General features: G+C 51.0%; 2 protein-coding genes across 3 annotated transcripts in view; one reads left to right on the top strand and one right to left on the bottom strand.

Moving 5' to 3' along the window:
• The first annotated feature begins 57 nt into the window (after positions 1-57).
• On the top strand, positions 58-7,092 carry CHRNA2 (cholinergic receptor nicotinic alpha 2 subunit). 2 transcript variants are annotated; one of them, XM_023530718.1, is made up of 4 exons: positions 58-97; positions 1,383-1,492; positions 4,899-5,768; positions 6,967-7,092. In XM_023530718.1, the coding sequence occupies exons 3-4, from the start codon at positions 4,911-4,913 to the stop codon at positions 7,090-7,092; spliced, it is 984 nt and encodes a 327-aa protein (XP_023386486.1). In that variant the 5' UTR covers positions 58-97; positions 1,383-1,492; positions 4,899-4,910. The 2 variants fall into 2 exon arrangements, with proteins under 2 accessions (XP_023386486.1, XP_023386488.1); XM_023530720.1 differs by having other exon boundaries at positions 59-97; positions 4,766-5,768.
• Positions 7,093-9,058: 1,966 nt separating this feature from the next.
• The window catches only part of PTK2B (protein tyrosine kinase 2 beta), a 122,507-nt gene continuing 113,563 nt past the window's right edge, over positions 9,059-18,002 (bottom strand). The window contains exons 22-28 of the mRNA XM_023530769.1: positions 15,246-15,392; positions 15,000-15,035; positions 14,561-14,585; positions 13,053-13,099; positions 12,254-12,391; positions 11,910-11,990; positions 9,059-10,156 (exon numbers count right to left, since the gene is read on the bottom strand). Of these exons, the coding sequence (XP_023386537.1) occupies positions 9,941-10,156; positions 11,910-11,990; positions 12,254-12,391; positions 13,053-13,099; positions 14,561-14,585; positions 15,000-15,035; positions 15,246-15,392 (690 nt within the window). The 3' untranslated portion in view covers positions 9,059-9,940. The remainder of the gene's footprint in view (positions 10,157-11,909; positions 11,991-12,253; positions 12,392-13,052; positions 13,100-14,560; positions 14,586-14,999; positions 15,036-15,245; positions 15,393-18,002) is intronic.

The following is an 18,002-nucleotide window of genomic DNA, read 5'->3' as shown; positions in this document are numbered from 1 at the left end:
TCTGTCACTCTGACTGCTCTTACCTCTCTCTCCCTCTCCGCCTATGGGCCAGGATGAGAAGAACCAAATGATGACCACCAACGTCTGGCTAAAGCAGGTGAGGGGTCCTCTCTGGACAGAGGCAGGAGCAGGGAGATGCTTTTCCTTTCCCGCATCTGCTTCCAGGAACCAATCCTGTTTCCCCTCATTCCTTCCCGAATCCCCACCCAGGCTGATGCGTTTTTGTAAACGTTACATGACTGTTCCTAGAGGGGAAAGGCATCATGCATGGGGGCCTTTCAGGGTGCCACACTGCACTATCTTAGCGCAAATGCACAAAAGCAAATCGGCCCCTGGACTTAGGGCAGGCCTGGACTTCGGGAGGCAGGGGTTCAAGTCCCAGTTCTGCCAGTTACTAGCAGCATATCCCCAATCTCGCTTTCCTCACCCACATTTATGGGATTGTTATGAAGATTAGAAAGAATGATCTAAAGTACCCATAACAAAGTTGCCTTTATAAATGGTTGTGGTTATTATTTTAATTATTATAGGCCCCTGAGAGACAAAGGACAGGATTGTGTGTCAACACCAGTTATTATCTGTTGGAATAGTTGTCCCTTTCAGGTCCAGAGGCACATGGGAAACCCTCCCGGAAACAGGACTATACAATTTTGGAGTTTTATCATCGCTCGGATACTCATTTATTGAGCATCTACCAGGAGCCTGGTATTAGGGATGCAGGGTGGAAAAGATGTCCCTGGCTTCATGGGCCTTAAAGAGACATTAAATAAATGAATAAATATGCAAATCCACATGTAATCACCACTTGTGACAGTGCCACAAAGGAAAGCTTCCAGGTGAAGAGTTTGGTTTGGGGGAAAAACATTCACTTGGACCTGCTGGTGGAGGCGCTGCTGGGACTCCCAGGTGCCCCTTTCTCAGCTGTGTAATCCGGTCCTCAGTTTCCTTATCTGTTAAGTGGGGAAATACTCCACCCACTGGTCATTCCCTGCCCGGTTCTCCTGTTGAGCTTTTTCCTAGACAGAGGGTATAAAAAACTTTGTAAATTGTGATGCCCTAAAAAAGTGTTACTACATATGAGTGAGGTGGCCCACCAGAGTCACCCAGCTAGAGAGTGGCAGAATGAGGACTAGGGTGACCTAACCACTAGCTGGCCGTGCCGGCGACCGACTCTGAGCCCAAAGCAAGGGGCAAAGCAAGAGCGCAAGCCAGCTTACACTGGACTCCTGCTCGGAGCCTTTCCTGCCAGGTGCGGCTGGGAGCGGGGTGGGAGCTCTGTGGTCTTGAGTTCCGCTGCTGGGGCGTCCCCAAGCTGCCCTACGTTTGCCTGAGGCCCCTCCGGTGACAGTGCCCAGCGATCTGACTCCCCTCCCCCCACACAGGAGTGGAGCGACCACAAACTGCACTGGAATCCGGCCGATTTCGGCAACGTCACATCCCTCCGGGTCCCATCGGAGATGATCTGGATCCCCGACATTGTCCTCTACAACAAGTAGGTAGCCACCCAGGTCCTGGGAAGGCCCCTGGGAGGCCCCCTGGGAAGGCTCCTGGGAAGGGTGGCTGGGTTGGGCCTGGGAAGTGCGCCCCCTGTGTCTCGGCTTTGTTGCTTCCCTCTCAATTCTTGCTTTGTTAATACTAGCTAGCCCCCATCCTCGACCTTTTCTCTTGATTCCTCTATTTTTTCATTTTGTTCTCTCACTCATACGTCCAAATTTATTGAGCACCTACTATGTATCAGTGCCTGGCACTGTGCTAGTGGGACCCAGATTTGCAAACACTGAGTAGTATTTGAAAAACATGCAGGCTGGGAAAAGCAATGCCTAAGGATTGGAGGTTTGCAGGATGGCAGCCTTGCTGGAAAAGACAAGCAGCATAGGGGTGACACCCTCGAAGGGAGCAAGCTCACTTGGAATGGTTTTTCAAAAAAAAAAAAAATTATATTACTTAGAGTTGCCTTATATTCAAGACCAAAAAGGACCAGTCTTTGAGCATAATGACTAGAAGCCAATAAAAGGCAGGGGACTCTGAAGAGAACCCCAGTGGGGTGGGAGTGGAGGGGGGCTGATAGAAGAAATAGAAATCTATGTTTATTTACAGTGTTTGGTAGTAGGTAGTTCTTCATTTCGAAGTCAAGATCTTAAAATTAAAAGATATTTGGCACTATGTTCATCTAAAATGTTTTCTAAAGTAGGGCCCTAAGGAATCCCTAGAGATATGAATAGGTATGAAAAATGGCCTTGTGGTCCTATAATTTTGGATAACATTACATGTTCTTGACCCTCCCGGTCCTTTGGAAAATGTCAGGACACCACAGCATTTATTTATTTATTTATTTATTTATTTATTTATTTAAGAACAAATCTTTGTATTTATTTTATTTTTGTTTTTTATTTTTTTAAGTTTATTATGGTAGCATTGGTTGACACGATCATATAATTTTCAGGTGTCCATTATAATTTGATATCTATATATCCTATTGTGTGATTACCACCCAAAGTCCAGTTTCTTTCAGCTACCATATATTTGATCCCCTTTGCCCACTTCACCCTCCCCCAGCCCCCCTGTATTTGACCCTCTTTACCCTGTCTACCTCCTCCCTCCTCCCCCCCCCCCCCCGCCTCCCGCTACTCTCTGGTAAACACTAGTCCATTGTCCAAGTTCCTAAGTCTCTGTTTGTCCTGTTCGTTTGTTACTTTTAGGTTTATATACCACATGTAAATGATACCATGTGATTTTCAACTTTTTCAGTCTGGCTTATTTCGCTTAGCATGATTATCTTGGGGTCCATCCATGTTGTCGCAAATGGCAGTGTTTCATCTCTTCTTATGGCTGAGTAATTTTCCATTGTATATATGTACCACAGCTAGGACACCATAATATTTAAATATTAGAAGTTGTACAGCCAAGAAACCCATTTAGCCCAGTGTTTCCCAATTCATTTGACCCGAATTTGGAAAATCTATTTTTAAACAATAAAATAAAGGGGAGAAGATCCACTTCTGGAGTTTTGGTGCCTCCGGTTAGGTCAGAGGGACATGACAGTGACTCCTCCCACCGGAACCATCTCTGTAAACACACAGTCGGAGTGAGTTACCTGGAAGGTCTCACATCACAGGTGTTTGCTGCTACCTTTGGAATCATGGAAGCCTCACCCCATATATCTGTGCCAGGGAGCAGGTGCCCTGGATCCTTCTAGTTTCTGCTTCCTGGCAGAAAGTCAGGAGCATCTGGCAGAAGTCAGGAGCAAAGTCCTTAGCATCAGATATGACCGGGAGTTTTAGGATTGCCAGTAAGGATTCAGCCAGTGGTACCTGGATTTAACAAGAAATTCTTATAATAGGACAAAAGTTGAAACCCAGTTCTTACATTTAAAGAAGGGTCTCCTCCATCCAAACACTCCACTGCAGGTTAACTGGAAGATCAAGGAAATTACACCTTTCCTTCCTCAAAACAGGCGCATGTTGCCATCTACTGGTGATCATGTGTGATGACAAAAATACCTTTTTTAAAAAAAAAATTTAAACTTTTGCCCTGATCAGTTTGTTACTCTCTTTCAAACTTCCTGTTTCCAACCTGCTTGTACTCTAGCCTGAAACTACTCCATGGGAGAGAAGTCCCTCTTCCTGTGTGCTCTTCTGATTCCCCTGCCTTTAGGATTGACCTTGGGAACTGGAGGAGGAGCGATGGCTCCTTAAAGACTCGGGCGCAGGACTTACTGTGCCATCTCCCAGGCGGAATCAGGGGCTCAGGCTCCAGGAAGCCCCGCCTGACTAGTCACTGCTAATCCACTGTCCCTAGAGCCCTTGTGGGCCCTTAGATGCTTAGCCCCATGACACCGCCAGCCTCATCTCCCACAGCCTCCTCAAGCCCCGCCTCTCATGCCCTGCCCCCATGTGAGCTTTGTCTTTCTTATCTGTTCTTTGTTCCAGAGGATGCCCTACTGGTACCCTCTCCACTCTGTCTCTCTGCCAAATTCTAATGTTGGTCAAGGCCTTGCTGAAATGGCAGCCTTCATGGTGATCCTGCTCACTTCAGCCAGAAGGGAGTCCCCTTCCCATAGTTCTTGGGGAGGGAGGAGGGTCGGGCAGCCTCAAAGCACTGTTGCTAACCTTCCTCCCTTGTGTGGTAGGTGTTTGGGGCTGCATCTCATTTCCTTCTGGCTCCTTAAAGACAGACTGAGTCTCACATCGCATCCCCCCACAACTCCCGTGTAGGCCCTAGTGGATGAGGCTGGCTCAGAAATGCATGGGAAATGGATGGCATCAGGAGGTATCGTCCTTCACCAGCAAAGATGTTAGGTCTCTTCTGAGCAAGGAACGAAAGATCCCAAGTAGAAAAGACATGACCTCCATCTGAGGGGGAGAAAGTATACTCACAAAACATCACTTAAAAATTTTAACTGGATACAAACAAACTACACATACTCCATGATCACAAATATGTAAAAATGTTATATATATATGATGTATAGGACAACCAAATATATATTTATGTAACATCAGTGTTAATGGTGGCTGTTTTTGAAATTCTTGGTTTTTGTATTCTTCAAAATTTTTACTTTTGTCATTAAAAAGACGATGTTTGAGAAGACAACTCAGGTAGCTATAAAACGTCAGTGCGTCGGGAGAGTCTCACACGTTGGCCTAAATCCCGACAGCTCGGCCAGGCCTGGCTTTGCTGGCGTCTCCCAGCTGCCAGTTGTCCAGAGCCCCTGGTTTGGGCAGCTGGGAGGTACTGGGCCGCCCAACTCTTCTTCTTTCCCCAGTGCAGATGGGGAGTTTGCAGTGACCCACATGACCAAGGCCCACCTCTTCTCCACGGGCGTCGTGCACTGGGTGCCCCCGGCCATCTACAAGAGCTCCTGCAGCATCGACGTCACCTTCTTCCCCTTCGACCAGCAGAACTGCAAGATGAAGTTCGGCTCCTGGACGTACGACAAGGCCAAGATCGACCTGGAGCAGATGGAGCAGACGGTGGACCTGAAGGACTACTGGGAGAGTGGCGAGTGGGCCATCGTCAACGCCACGGGCACCTACAACACCAAGAAGTACGACTGCTGCACCGAGATCTACCCTGACGTCACTTACTACTTTGTCATCCGGCGCCTGCCTCTCTTCTACACCATCAACCTCATCATCCCCTGCCTGCTCATCTCCTGCCTGACCGTGCTCGTCTTCTACCTGCCCTCCGACTGCGGGGAGAAGATCACCCTGTGCATCTCTGTGCTGCTCTCGCTCACGGTCTTCCTCCTGCTCATCACCGAGATCATCCCCTCCACCTCCCTGGTCATCCCACTCATCGGCGAGTACCTGCTCTTCACCATGATCTTCGTCACCCTGTCCATCATCATCACGGTCTTTGTGCTCAATGTCCACCACCGCTCCCCCAAAACCCACAATATGCCCCACTGGGTGAAGGTGGCCTTTCTCGGTTGTGTGCCCCGGTGGCTTCTGATGAACCGGCCCCTGCCACCCTTGGAGCTCCATGACCCTCCAGATCTGAAGCTCAGCTCCTCCTATCACTGGCTGGAGACCAATGTGGATGCAGAGGAGAGGGAGGAGGAAGAGGAGGAGGAAGACAGATGGGTGACATCCCCCTCCATGGGTGTCCTCTACAGCCATGGTGGTCTGCACCCAGAGGTCTCGGGTCCCAAGGTGGAGGCTCACTTGCAGAAGGGTGGGCCGCTGCTGTCACCTCGCATGCTGAAGGCACTGGAAGGCGTGCACTTTATTGCTGATCACCTGCGGTCTGAGGATGCTGACTCTTCAGTGAGTTGGGGCTGCGCTGCTTCCCTGGGTGGCTTTACCAGCCTCATAGGCAACCATCGTACCCCAGGGTGTTAGGTTGGGCCAAGCCAGTCTCCTTCATAAGGACCCCTCTCCCTCAGTCATGACGTTTAGGAGTCTGGAAAAATAGTGATGGAGAATGTCTAGCTGGCAGTTCTTAAGATATGAATTGGCAGGTGGCAGAATGGCAGTCAGGAATGCCCCAGCCACGACTGAGAGACAGCAGGACAGAGAGGGAGGGATCTCAGACAAGGGACTTGCCATGCCATCCTCACACTGGCCATTCCTCACCACTAACCTGACAGGTGGTGGGGGAGGGGCAGAGGGAGCCGGAGGGCATGTCGTCAGGAGAGACCGTACATTAGGCTGCTGTGGTGTCAGCCTTTCTCCTTCCTCCTGACGATCTCCCTCTTCTTCTATGTGCTTGGAGGCCCTTGGCATTTTTTTTTTAACCCTTGGCATTTGTGAACATCATTGTTCGCTCACAAATTCTGAGGTAGCTTGGTTTTGCCAGGTGGGCTCCCCTCCTGTGCCCCTGCCATGTCCATCAGGCCACTGCCCCGGATCACAGAATTCTTCTAATACCTAGGGAAGGGTGAAAGGCCGAGAGGTTTATTGCTGGGTGGCCTTGTTGTGTAGATAAGAAAAATTAATCATTGTCTAATCCAGGAGCAGCTAGGAGTCCAGACCCTCTGGCCTGTGCTGTGAGCTCAGATTCCACAAAGTTTTCCTTACGACCTTCCTTCCCTGGGCTGTGCCTACCCTCACCCACCTGGCCCTTTGTCTCCTGCAGTAGGTGGGTGAGTAAGTCAGGAGACAACGTTGGGGCAGCAAAGTCTTCACTATTTTTGAACTGCTGGGTGTTGCTTTTAAAGCACTGCAGGCCCTTGAGTCGTTCTAGAACCTCCTTGTGTCCCTCCGGCCCTGCTTTCCTGGTACTTGAGAGCCTATGGGAAGGCTCTGGGCTGTGTCAGGGGTGGGATAGGGCGAGAATCACGAAAGGGAGTGTTGTTTGAGTCTTGAGATGACTCTGTGCCAACCCCCGCACTCCAGCTTCCCAAGGTCTCAGTGGGGGCCGTTGTGGCTCCTCGTCCCATCCTCACAGCGGCTGGGCATGGGTGGGACACTTCCCCTTTCTCAAGGCCTGACCTCTGTCACTGTGAGCCCGCTTCATCTGCAGGTAAAGGAAGACTGGAAGTATGTGGCCATGGTCATTGACAGGATATTCCTCTGGCTGTTTATCATCGTCTGCTTCCTGGGGACCGTGGGACTCTTTCTTCCTCCGTATCTGGCTGGAATGATCTGATTTCACATCCCTTGCTTTGGCTCAAAGGTGACACTGCTGATCATCTTTGCTGCTGCCTCTAGAGTCCGCCTTTGGAGTCAACACTGTATGACTGCAGGTGTCTCTCCGTGGAGTCCCTACACTGGCCCAGTCATAGAAGACTTCCTGGCACAATTCATTTGATGGTCTTGTACAAATCTACTGGGCACAGAGCCCTGTTCTGGATGCTGAGGAGCTAGGAAAAGAAGAAACTTGCTCTGCAGAAGGTTATGACATGGTGGACAGTATGAAGCCATATAAGATCATCCTGCAGGAGCTACACAGACACTGAATGACAGGAGGGCAGGGGTGGGGCCAGGTGAGGAGGGACAGAACAGACCTCAAAGAAGGGGTGTGTAAGGAAAAGGGCAGAGGGTGCCACAGGGGACAGAAGGGCTATGAGCAACATGCTGGATTCAGGAATGGGCCAGAAGTGTCAGAATAGCCAGGCTGAGGTGGAGCTTCAGTGTGGGGAGCAGTGGAAAGAGGTTGGGAAGACAGTTTGGGGTGTCTTTGATCCAGGTAGAGAAAGAAGTTCAAGGTCTAAGCCCACAGGTATAACAGTAGAGTAGTAAAGTCTTTCCCAGAGGGGGTGAAGGGGAGCCAGGCCCCAGGTGGGGTGGAGGTGCAGGGTGGACCCTCGGGGCAAAGGAGGATGCATGGTTGGATGTAGGTAGCTGGGCCACCCCACCTACCTGGAAACTATTATGAGCCCCCCAACCTTTAGTGCCGTCCTCCAGCTTTCCCTGCTGCAAACTGGCTCAGCACCAGTCTGGCAGTGCTGAGGGGCCCTGTGTGCAGGAGCACCATCTGTCCTCACACACACGTGGACAAGCCACAAGGCCATCCTGAGCTATTCTTGACCCAACTCAAGCTTGCAGCCTGTTCCTTCCCTCCCTTCCAGGGCGAGTGGAGATTGGAACTCGGGACATGGGCTCTGTGTGACTGAGGGGAGTGGGTGGATTGCTTGGGACCCTGGGTCCGCTGTGTAAATGCAAACGCGGCAGGATCCAGGACTGCTTCCCTCCCCAGCTGGCCCTCCTTGTCCTTCCCAAAGCTCCGTCATGTCTGACCTGCTCTGAACTGTTTTGTGCAGTCTGTTCCCACCCCTTGGAACCTGAGTCCATGGCCTTCAGCAGCAGCTGCAGCCCAGAGGAGCTGCGGCCCCTGGATGGGGCCTCGCCCCTGCCCCACCCAGCCCCGGAGGGCAGAACCTCAGCAGCTAGCACATGTGGACACTGGGGTCTCCAGATAGTGTGGGAACCCCGGAAAGAGAGCCAAGTAGGACAGTCTTCCAGTTTTTCCTTCGGCCTTTGGGATCCCCTCCTTCCAAACCTCCACCTACCTCCCCCTGACAGACTCAGAGAAAACCCGCAACACTCTGCCCAGGTGCCTGCTTCTCAGTTCTCTCCCAAGGCCCCCCATTCAGTGGCCCATTCTAGTTCCTGGACCCAAGTCGCTCCTGCGCACACAGCCCCCCAGCCTCCCTCCTAGCTCTCCCCAACTGGATGTCCCGGTGCAGTGATGTCCCCTCATGTTAGTCTTCCTCCCACCCATCTAGCATGTGAGTAAAGAAATCAAATAAAACTGAAGCCACTGCTTTTAGCTGTGGGACCCTCTTCCGCATCCCCTGGACCGACCTCCCCTCCCCTCAGTTGTTCGGATGCCAGCTGGGAGAGTGCCACCCCATTGATATTCCTCACGTGGCTGTGGAGAGGGCTGTCTTCGGTCCCCGCTGCAGAGCGGCCCTCCGGTTTGATGCAGGGGAAAGAGGTTGCGACACATACCTGACCCCACTGCGCGGGTGTCACCAGGAGCCCCGGGGTTGAGCGCCGGTGTCAGCCCTTGATCTACGCCCAGCTGAGCACAATCAGTTTCTTCCAGAGCTGTGGCCTGAGGTCAATGTCCCCCCACAAAGAGCAGGTCAAACAAACAAAGCAGTCAAACCACAAAGCAAATGGTACAGTTTTAATTCATCCACAAGTCAAATAGAAAGAATGTAAAGAGTGTTCTGCAGAAATACCAGAGAGAAGAGGGAGGGAGCTGAAGAGAAAGGGGGAGAGAAAAGGAGAAGGAGAAGAAAAGAGGAAAAAAGAAGGAGGGGGCAAAGTAAGGAAAAAGAGAGAAAAGCGGGCATGAGGAAGAGGCGGATTGTGGTCCAAGTTCTGTTTGGCCTCGTCTCCCCTTCTCCTCGACACCTGGCGTGTTGACAATACAGGGTCCTGTGCCCAGATTCCGAATAGCTTGTTGCTGGACTGTGTCCCAGGTCCCCCCTCGGGGGCACACGGCTGTCAGTCCAGACCAAACTCAAATTAAATAAATTCCAATATACACTGTACAAGAAAGCCAGGTCCATCCCTCATCTCGCCAGCTTCCCACCCCTCCCCCCAAAGAAAGCCACTCCCTTCCCCTCTGCGTCCGGGGACCTCCGTAGGTGGAAGAGGAAGGAGAAGAAATAGCTTGGTTCCCAAATGGCCTGCTATGTCCATGCATAAAGCCATCATGGCTGCTGGGGCACCAGCGTGACCCCCCCTTGACAGGCAAGGCAGGTGTGAGGAGGGTGTGGTCGGTGGCAGCAGTGCTCCCTCTGAGCCCTCTGTCACTCCCTGGTGTCTACAGTCCTGAGTCCCCTTTGTCCAGCTGAAGCCTGAGCAGCACAGTCTGGGGGTGGGGGTGGGGAGAGGGGGTCGTGCAAAGTGGCAAGGAAGGACTCCCCTGGGCCTTCCCCCTCAGAAGACCCACATGACTGAAAGCAAGGCAGGGGCCGGGGGCAGGGGAGGTACACGACAGGCGGGGGTGGAAGACGTAGGCAGGTGGCGTCCACCCTCTGTCACTCGGCAGGCGGGTGGGCTAGGTTGGCCAGAACCTTGGCCTGGTCCACAGCATCGAGCAGGTTCTTGGCGTCCACAGCCAGGGTGTGAGAGGCTGTGAGCATCTGCCGCTTGCACTCCTCGCTCAGGGATGTCACGGCGTTTTGCTGGGCCAGTCGCATCTTATTGATGAGCTCTGCCAGGTCCTTGTTGAGCAGTTTCTGGGTCCCTTCAATCTGTAGGGAGAATGCATAGGAGAGGCTGGGAGCCTGAGGGGCTGCAAAGTCTAGGTCAGCAGGATGGGGAAGCCACACAAGTGTCCACCTTAGCATTGGCTGAGGCAGTCAGAAGTTCTTGGGGGGCATGTCAGATGCAGGCCGGGGCTGAGTCTAAGGCCACATGCTGGCTGGAGCCCAATCATCAAGGACAGACACTGCAGACATCCCAGACCCCAGCCCACCACCCCAGGACAGCTCTGTCTGATCCAGCCCCATAGGCCCCCCCTTCATCACAACCTCCCCTTGTGTGGGCCCAACATCCGAGTGGATGGTCAGGGGTCAAATGCATTTATTCAGTTGTTAGCTGTCTGCCATCAAATCAAGATCTCGGGGACTGTGGTTTGAGCTGTAGGGTTTTGTTTACTGCCATGTGCCCAGTGCCTGGCACACTGCTGAGCACAGACTCAACACACAAGAGATATTTATCAGGTGAAATGAATGATTGGGCCATGATACCAAGGGTAAGATGCTCTTACGTCAGACAGGACAGCCCGGCCCGGAGCTCCTCTGTGGGCTGCTGCTGCCACCCCGAGGGAGGCTGAGAAATGCCTCCACCCCACCGTCCCATCTAGAGTAGTCACATGAGGTGGGCACAGTGGTGGGATGTGGTGGTCACTTGGGCCACATCGCTGACCACTGGGAGATGCTACGTCAAACCGCAGCCTGCCAGGGGCTGTGGGGTTTTGCGGGAGTCTGCGGCTGATTTCTGGACAGACAACCAATAACTGCGTGGAGGCACTGTATCAGATTCCTATTGCTCCGGTGACAAAGTACCACAAACGCAGTGGCTGAAAACAACACAGCTTTATTCTCGAACAGTTCTGGCGGTTCGGAGGTTTGGAATGGGTCCTACCGGGCTGAAGCCAAGGTGACAGCTGGGCTGCGCTCCTTCTGCGGGCTCTAGGGGAGAATCTGGTCCCTGCCTTTTCCAGCTTCTAAAAGCTGCTGTCTTCCTTGGCTACTGGATCCTTCCGGCCCAACTCTGAAATCATTCCAGGCTCTTCCTTCTGTCATCACATCTCCTCTCCGACCCTTCCTCACAAGACCTCTGCTTCTGTCCCCTCCTTTAACGGCCCTTGTGCTTGTGACTACACTGGGTAATCCAGCACACTCTTCCTATCTCAAGGTCCGTAACTTAATTATTTCTGCAAAGTCCCTTTTGTCATGTAAGGTAACGGTCACAGGTTCTGGGGATTAGGACGAGGATGTCTTTGAGGGGCTATTATTCTGCCTTCCAAGGCACCACCTCAGTATAGAGCACCAAGATTCCTATTTTGGTTTTCAGTGGCTGTTTCTCATTTAAATAAAGAAAATTAGATTAAATGATCAATTAAAGAAACCTTAACTGCTATTTCAATAACATACTCACCTTAACTTTAACATGAAGGGTGACTAGATAAAGGATCACAGGAGGGGCAAAGGGAAGGTGTGTCCTCCTTCACTTATCCTCACACATTAAGAAGGCACTGCCACTGAGACCTGAACTAGGAATTTTGCCCTAAGAAGCTGGCTGAGTCCCTGGGGGCCCGCTCAGCCCCACAGTGGGACCTGCTCAGATAGGCTGTGCAGAGCCACCTGCTGAAGGCTCAGCAGGCAGAAATGAGACGCCCTAGGTGGCCGTCGTGAGCCTCCTGTGTGAAACAGCTGGGGCAGGTGGAAGTGAAGGGGAGGAGAGACAGTTAGGGGCACTGTCTGGGGTGAGGACACTTACCTCTGTCCGCGAAGATGATGGCAAGGAGGGCAGGAGATTGTCCACACTGCCGATGAGCTTCCGCAGGGTCAGGCCCACATTCTGGGAGAGAAAGGGGCAGGGTGACCGTCACCTCTTGCTTCTTAAGAAAGCCATGTTTCCCTTGGGAAGAGCCCTCGTGGGACTGTACCTGCCTTCCGAGGCTACCTGGGGCCAAATTCTCTTGGACCACTGAGCTCTAATGGGGGTCTTCCTGGGAAAAACACTGCTGGGCAGACCAGGAAGCTCTACCCCACTGCACGCCCCCAGGACTGGGAAGAGCAGCCTCCGGCTCCCTTGTGCTGGCTACTGCCCCTGGCGCTCACCTTCACCACCACCACGTAGGCTTCGGGAGGCAGCTGACAGAGCTCGTTCTTGAGGTCCAGCACGGCCCGTACCAGCTCCATGACATTGAGATACACCAGGTCATCGGTCCGATCCAGGTTGGCTGTAGGCTGGATGGACTGGGGGCAGGGGTCTTGAGTCAAGAGGATGCTAACATTTTTTCCTGGGCATGCACTACCAGTGCCAACCCATCCACCAGCCCATTTGAAAAGACTCTTCTCCAAAATAACAGTGCCCTGTCCTAGGGGAGCAGCCCTCCCTTTTTCTTCCAGGGCACTGCTGCTCACATTAGAACCTGCCAGGGAGCCTTAAAGAATACTGGTGGCTGGCTTCACACCAGATCAACTGAACCATCACCGGGGCATGGGGGCCAGGTGGTTCTCAAAACTCCTCGGATTATTCTAAGGGACAGCCAAAGCTGAGAGCCCCTGTTCCAGAGTGAGGAAAACCAGCCCCGGGTCCAGGATACTGTAAGAACACTGTGGGTGCTGGAAGCCAACGAGCTGGCTTGAGAGAGGAAGGGGGCCCCACCTGCTGCTCGTAGGGCAGGACCAATGAGCTCCCTCTAGGCCGCAGAGGGGGCGTGGCGAGACAGGAGACAGGGCTTCCCCATGCTTTTTCTTGCACTAGCTGTGTGGTCTTAGACAAGGCACTTCCCTTCTCTGGGCTGCAGCCATATCATGATACTGGACTTGATTATTTCTAAGGGGCTCTGAAATCTTTAGTCTTGTGGAGCCCTGATTCAAATTCATTACCAGCTTCAGCAGACCCAACACATACCTGTGCGCCTAACCGTGGTGGTTTCTGTGGGGGGGCTGTAAATTCCGCTGCAAAAGGGAGGGAGAGAGTGAGGGAAGTTCTCAGTTTCCAGGCCCTTCCATTCGTACCTACTAATAACCAAGCCGAGCCCCTCTCCTTTACTACCAGAAGATCTGGGGCACTGAAATCCGAATTCCAGAAGACGGCAGGGAAAATAACCTCTGGGCTCCCTGGTTCTCCCGTAGTCAGGGGCAAGCGCCATTGTCCATTTTATAGAAAGAAAAGTCAAAGTCACAGCAGAGATAGAGTGACTGCAGAGGGTGTTCCAGCCCCTGCAGGCCTGTGTGTCCGGCCCTGGTGCACGCCGGGCCCTGACAATCATGGAGAACAAGCTTTACTCTGAGGAGGCTGTGGCTGTGGAGTCCCCGGCCTGGTGCCACAGAAGCTAATGGGTAGATTTGTGATGACTTCCAAATTGTCTCCTTGAGGGTTTTTGGGTCAAGGAAGTGAAACAGCAGAAGAATCATGCTATTCATGCCACACTTTGATAAGCAGACACACACACAAGTCCTGTGGAGCTGCTGGACAAGCGAGCCCTGGAGTGAAGCCAGAGGACTTGGTTCTACTCTCACCGCCACCACCAAAGAGCTGTGTGATGGCGGCTCGTTTATACTCCTTGGGCTTTAATTTTCATCTGTCAAGTAAGAAAGTTGCTCAGGAGGTCCCTGGAGCCAAATCGGCCTGAGCTCACATCTGAGCTCTGCTAATTAATAGCTGTGTGACTTTGGATAAGTCACTCAATCTTCCTGTGCCTTGGTTTTGTGACTTCGTTAAATGGGCACAATAATAAATTGTCCTATCTCATAGAATTGCTGTGACATTAAGGAAGTTGACATTTGTAATTGACTTGGGCCCATGCTGTGACTGTCGTTATGGTTATAGCTGTCATTGTCATCCTCATGATCATCCTCCCCACCCATCTAGGGTGATGAAGATGAGCCTGGCTCACTGCTGGCTCCTCCCTCTCTCCCTTCAGCAGAGGCCTCTGGAGGGACCTTGAGGGCTCAGCCACCCTCTTTCTCTGTTCCATCCCTCGGGTCCAGGGAAGATGAGCATCAGCTGGGAGAGGCAGGTGGAGCTACCTTATTTTTCTCCACGAGAAGCCTCCACCAGAGTGAGTGTGGGTTAGGAAGGAAGAGAGAATTAACTGCAGATAAATGGAAGAGGAGATAAACTGGAAAGAGGACTGAGGACCCTGGGGCAGAGAGAGAGAGAGAGAGAGAGAGGGGGAGAGAGAGAGAGAGAGAGGAGAAAAGGCGCTGGGCAGGGAGACCATGGAGGGACAGGCAGAGCAGAGGGGTAGATATCAGCTTCAAAACAATCCCTCCACGCGCTCTGAATTAAAACAAGGCAGATGTTTCTTAAAACTGTAAATGGACTCTACTGCTCTCTGCAGTGGGCAATGGGTAAGGACGGTGGCCTGACGTCAAGTGGAAACTCCCACCGAGCAGACTGGTATGAACACTTACTGTAACCGGCCTCCTTCTCTGGGGTCTGGAAGGAAGGAAAGAGAACACGTCACTACAGTGGTTCTGGGGACAACCCACTTCCCCGTTTGACCAGGTCCCCATGCCCTTGACTGTGCATTTAGAGGTTTCGAGGTCATAGCTTTGGTGGGAGTGGAGGGGTTCTTGAGAGCTCCTGACCAGGAGTGACTTGGGACGGGGCCCCTCTTTTCTAAGAAGCTGAGGGGACTGGGGCAGAGCAAGGTGGTGCTAGGGCTGTAGATCAAGTGAGAGCCCCCGGAAAGGGCCTCGTAGAGATCAGAGAAAAGAGAAAAGATGCATTCCCGAGGTGAGAGGCAGAAAGGAAGAGATGGCGGGCCTGCGGCCCAGAGCTGGGGTCCCGCTCTCTAGGAGGACTTCCCAGGCCTTCACTCTAAAGCAGTGACCTCTCCCAGCGACTTACCAATGGGGACTTGTCGTTCATGTAAACCATGGGGTCCTGCAGAGGAGGAAACCAAAGCAAAGGACTCAGAATTCCAGAACTAAAAACCCCAAGAGTGCATGGAGAGCTTTCACGCTAGCCAGCTGAGGACACAAGATGATATAGTGGCACGGACATCTCTCCCATGTAGGCATTTTTATCAAAATGTCTTCAGCAGTGCTGCAGAGAATGGTGTCCCATCCCACCCACAGCTCAGCGGCTTCTCACCAAGGATTTCTCCTCCTGCCTCAGCCACTGGTAATCTTCCACCATCTGCTTCTGCTGCTTGTCCAGGATCTGCCGCATCTTGAGCCTCTCGGCCTCCCATAGCTGCTGGGCCTCTTCTCGGCTGCTGGGTCGGATAAAGTCCTCCTCCTGGGAGGGAGCAGGGAAAGAGGAGAAGATTCAGTGAGCCCAGTCCCCAGAGTCAGAGGAGGGACAGTCCTCTGAAGAGCCTTGCGGGATCCACAAGCCTTGGCCTTGCCAGCTGCTTTTTTCTTATAATATTGTACTTAAATCCTCAGCCACGTACACAGACAATTATTGGGTCCTTCGGCCCCAAGCACACGTCTGTATTATTAAAGCGTGATGCCAAACCTGGAACATGGCGTTTAACGTGCATTGCATTCAGACGACTGCATGACCTGTTAACTCAATTTTATTTTCAAATTAACTGCCCTAATGTTATTTTCTCAGTTATTTTGTCAGGGTTCTGTCACTTAACAAGTTTAAAAGTGCTAAACCAGCCTTCTGGAAAACCTTGGGCGTTCATCTCCACCTAAGCACCGTGGCAGCAGGTCTGGGGTCTTTGGGGAGCAGTGGCGCTGCCTGCAGCCCCGTGGCACACAGTCTCGCAAAGCGGGCCATGGCAGGGTGGAGCCTGAGGGAAGGAGCAACAGCATGCACCCTTTATTAAGACAGTAGTTGGGGTTATTTAACCAAAGGTTAAAAGAAATGCATGAGCTGAGAGATAAAGAGAAGAACAAAATTTAAAGAAATATAGACCTATAGACATGCAATAAATGCTTCCTCTCCTAGCATTATTAATCTAACCCTTGTTTTAACTCATTTGAGGAGCTTTGGACCTATTCATAGCTTTACCTGCTATTTCTTAAATGGAAAGTACTGCATGTTTTCTTATTACTGCTTTCCCCTCGATCTTCCCCAGCGTTCATTTATATAGTCATCTGCTCAGTCCCTTCATGCTGTTTGTTTTGCTTTTTCTTACTCTACACCTTGCACCTGGACTCATGGATTCATGGGTGTTATTGTCATTCTTTGGATTTCACAAAGCCTAGAGTGGCCTCTGCCAGGGGCAGGAACTCTATGACATCCAGGCTAGCAGGCCCCTCAAATCCTTTCCTTTGAAGTGGACATTCTACCTACGAGTCACTTGCATAAAATGCTAAAAATTATTCTCTATCCACTTTAGCAAGTCATAATCTCTGCCAAGCCTCTAAAAATATTTTCCCTAACATCTCTAAAATACACTTGAATGTAACAACAAAGTTTTAAAAGTTATATTGGGATGTATTTCCTAGTGCTAATTGAGCTCCAATTACTACTCTGAATTTTTAACAATACTTCTCCCCACAACTTAGATTTCTTGCTGAAATAGTCTTTGTTCATTATCCTATTGAACAACTATTTGTTAAGCACCTACTATGTGGCAGGCATACGAATGGGCGCTGGAAAGGCAGCGATGATAAAATACGTGATGTTCCTGCTCTCGTGGGGCTGAGTAAACAACAGTGTGACTGGGTTTCTCATCCTCAGCACTATTGACATTTGGGGACAGATATTTCTTTGTCAGGGAAACATTTCCTGTACCTCATAGGATGCTTAGCAGCAACACCACCCACTAGATGCCTACAGCACCTCCTCGGTTGTAACTAAAAGACCTCCGGGTGTCACCAAATGTCCCCTCAGAGGCAAAATCACCTCAGTTGAGAGCTACTGAGTTAGGTCTTATTTTAAGAAAACAAATTTCAGAACATAAGAGTATTTTATAATCATAGAATTGATTAAAAAATAAATAAGATTTATTTCATAGAGACTGATGCTCCAAAATGAGGGCATTTTAAGGCTATAAACATCCTCCGTTAAATGTCAATACCTGCAAACACAATGGTACGGGTACCTCAGGCTACTGACAAATAGTAACAAACAGAAGCTAAGTGTCAAACATTTTGAATATAGAGTTAGAAATCCACAGAGGTAAGAAAAATGTGTGGGCTGAGGAAGACAAGAGTTACTACTGGTAGGAGGACTTAGCAGAGTCAAGAAAACACTATAAAAGAAGGGCCCCACCACTTAAGTGCCTAGTATGCTCCTGGCCTGATTAGCATCTTACGAAATATTTTAAGGTATATTCAAAGATGTTTCCCTATGTCTTCCAAAATCATAATCAAATTCAAGGAGAAAATGAAATTTCTAAAAATTGAATCTCTTTTGGGACTACTTGTCTGAAATGTACCTCAGACATGCTTATCAGGCAATGGATACTTACATTGCTGGTCACCTTAAAAAGGCAACAGGTCCTTGTGGTGTTTTAAAATGACTCTCGCAAGCTGTGAGAATTTGCTGCCTACATACCACCACCAGCCTTATTCTTACCCCCACACGCAGCCTTCCTCATTCTAGCCAAAGAGCTCCTGCACTTGCTCTGTGGTTTCCCATCACTCAGTCTTGGCTTCTGCTGAGGCCTCTGCCTCCTTCAGTACCCCCATCCCAGTTTCTTTCTGTCCAAACCTTACTCATCCTTCAAGGCCCCGCTGAAAAAAAGAAGCTGGAAAGAGTCGTTCTCCTCTTTGAACTCCCACTGCACTTCCGATGCCACTTACAGCTGTGTGCCACTTACAGCTCTCTGGCTTGCATTACAGGTAGGTGTGCACCTGGCCTGTTTTCTCAGGCCAACTCTAAGCTCAGTGAAGGCAGAACAACCTCGGTCTCACTTCAGCACCAAGGACAGCTCCCAGCAAACCA

Source organism: Pteropus vampyrus, unplaced genomic scaffold (genome assembly GCF_000151845.1).
Source record: "Pteropus vampyrus isolate Shadow unplaced genomic scaffold, Pvam_2.0 Scaffold53, whole genome shotgun sequence".
NCBI lineage: Eukaryota > Metazoa > Chordata > Mammalia > Chiroptera > Pteropodidae > Pteropus > Pteropus vampyrus.
This window is presented reverse-complemented; position numbering and strand designations above follow the sequence as displayed.

Excerpts from the sequence above, each read along its gene's own strand:
- CHRNA2 (XM_023530720.1), top strand. The coding sequence starts at position 68 with ATGATGACCACCAACGTCTGGCTAAAGCAG. Across the intron at positions 98-1,382 it reads CCAACGTCTGGCTAAAGCAG|GAGTGGAGCGACCACAAACT; the intron begins GTGAGGGGTCCT and ends CCCCCCACACAG. Across the intron at positions 1,493-4,765 it reads GACATTGTCCTCTACAACAA|TGCAGATGGGGAGTTTGCAG; the intron begins GTAGGTAGCCAC and ends TTCTTTCCCCAG.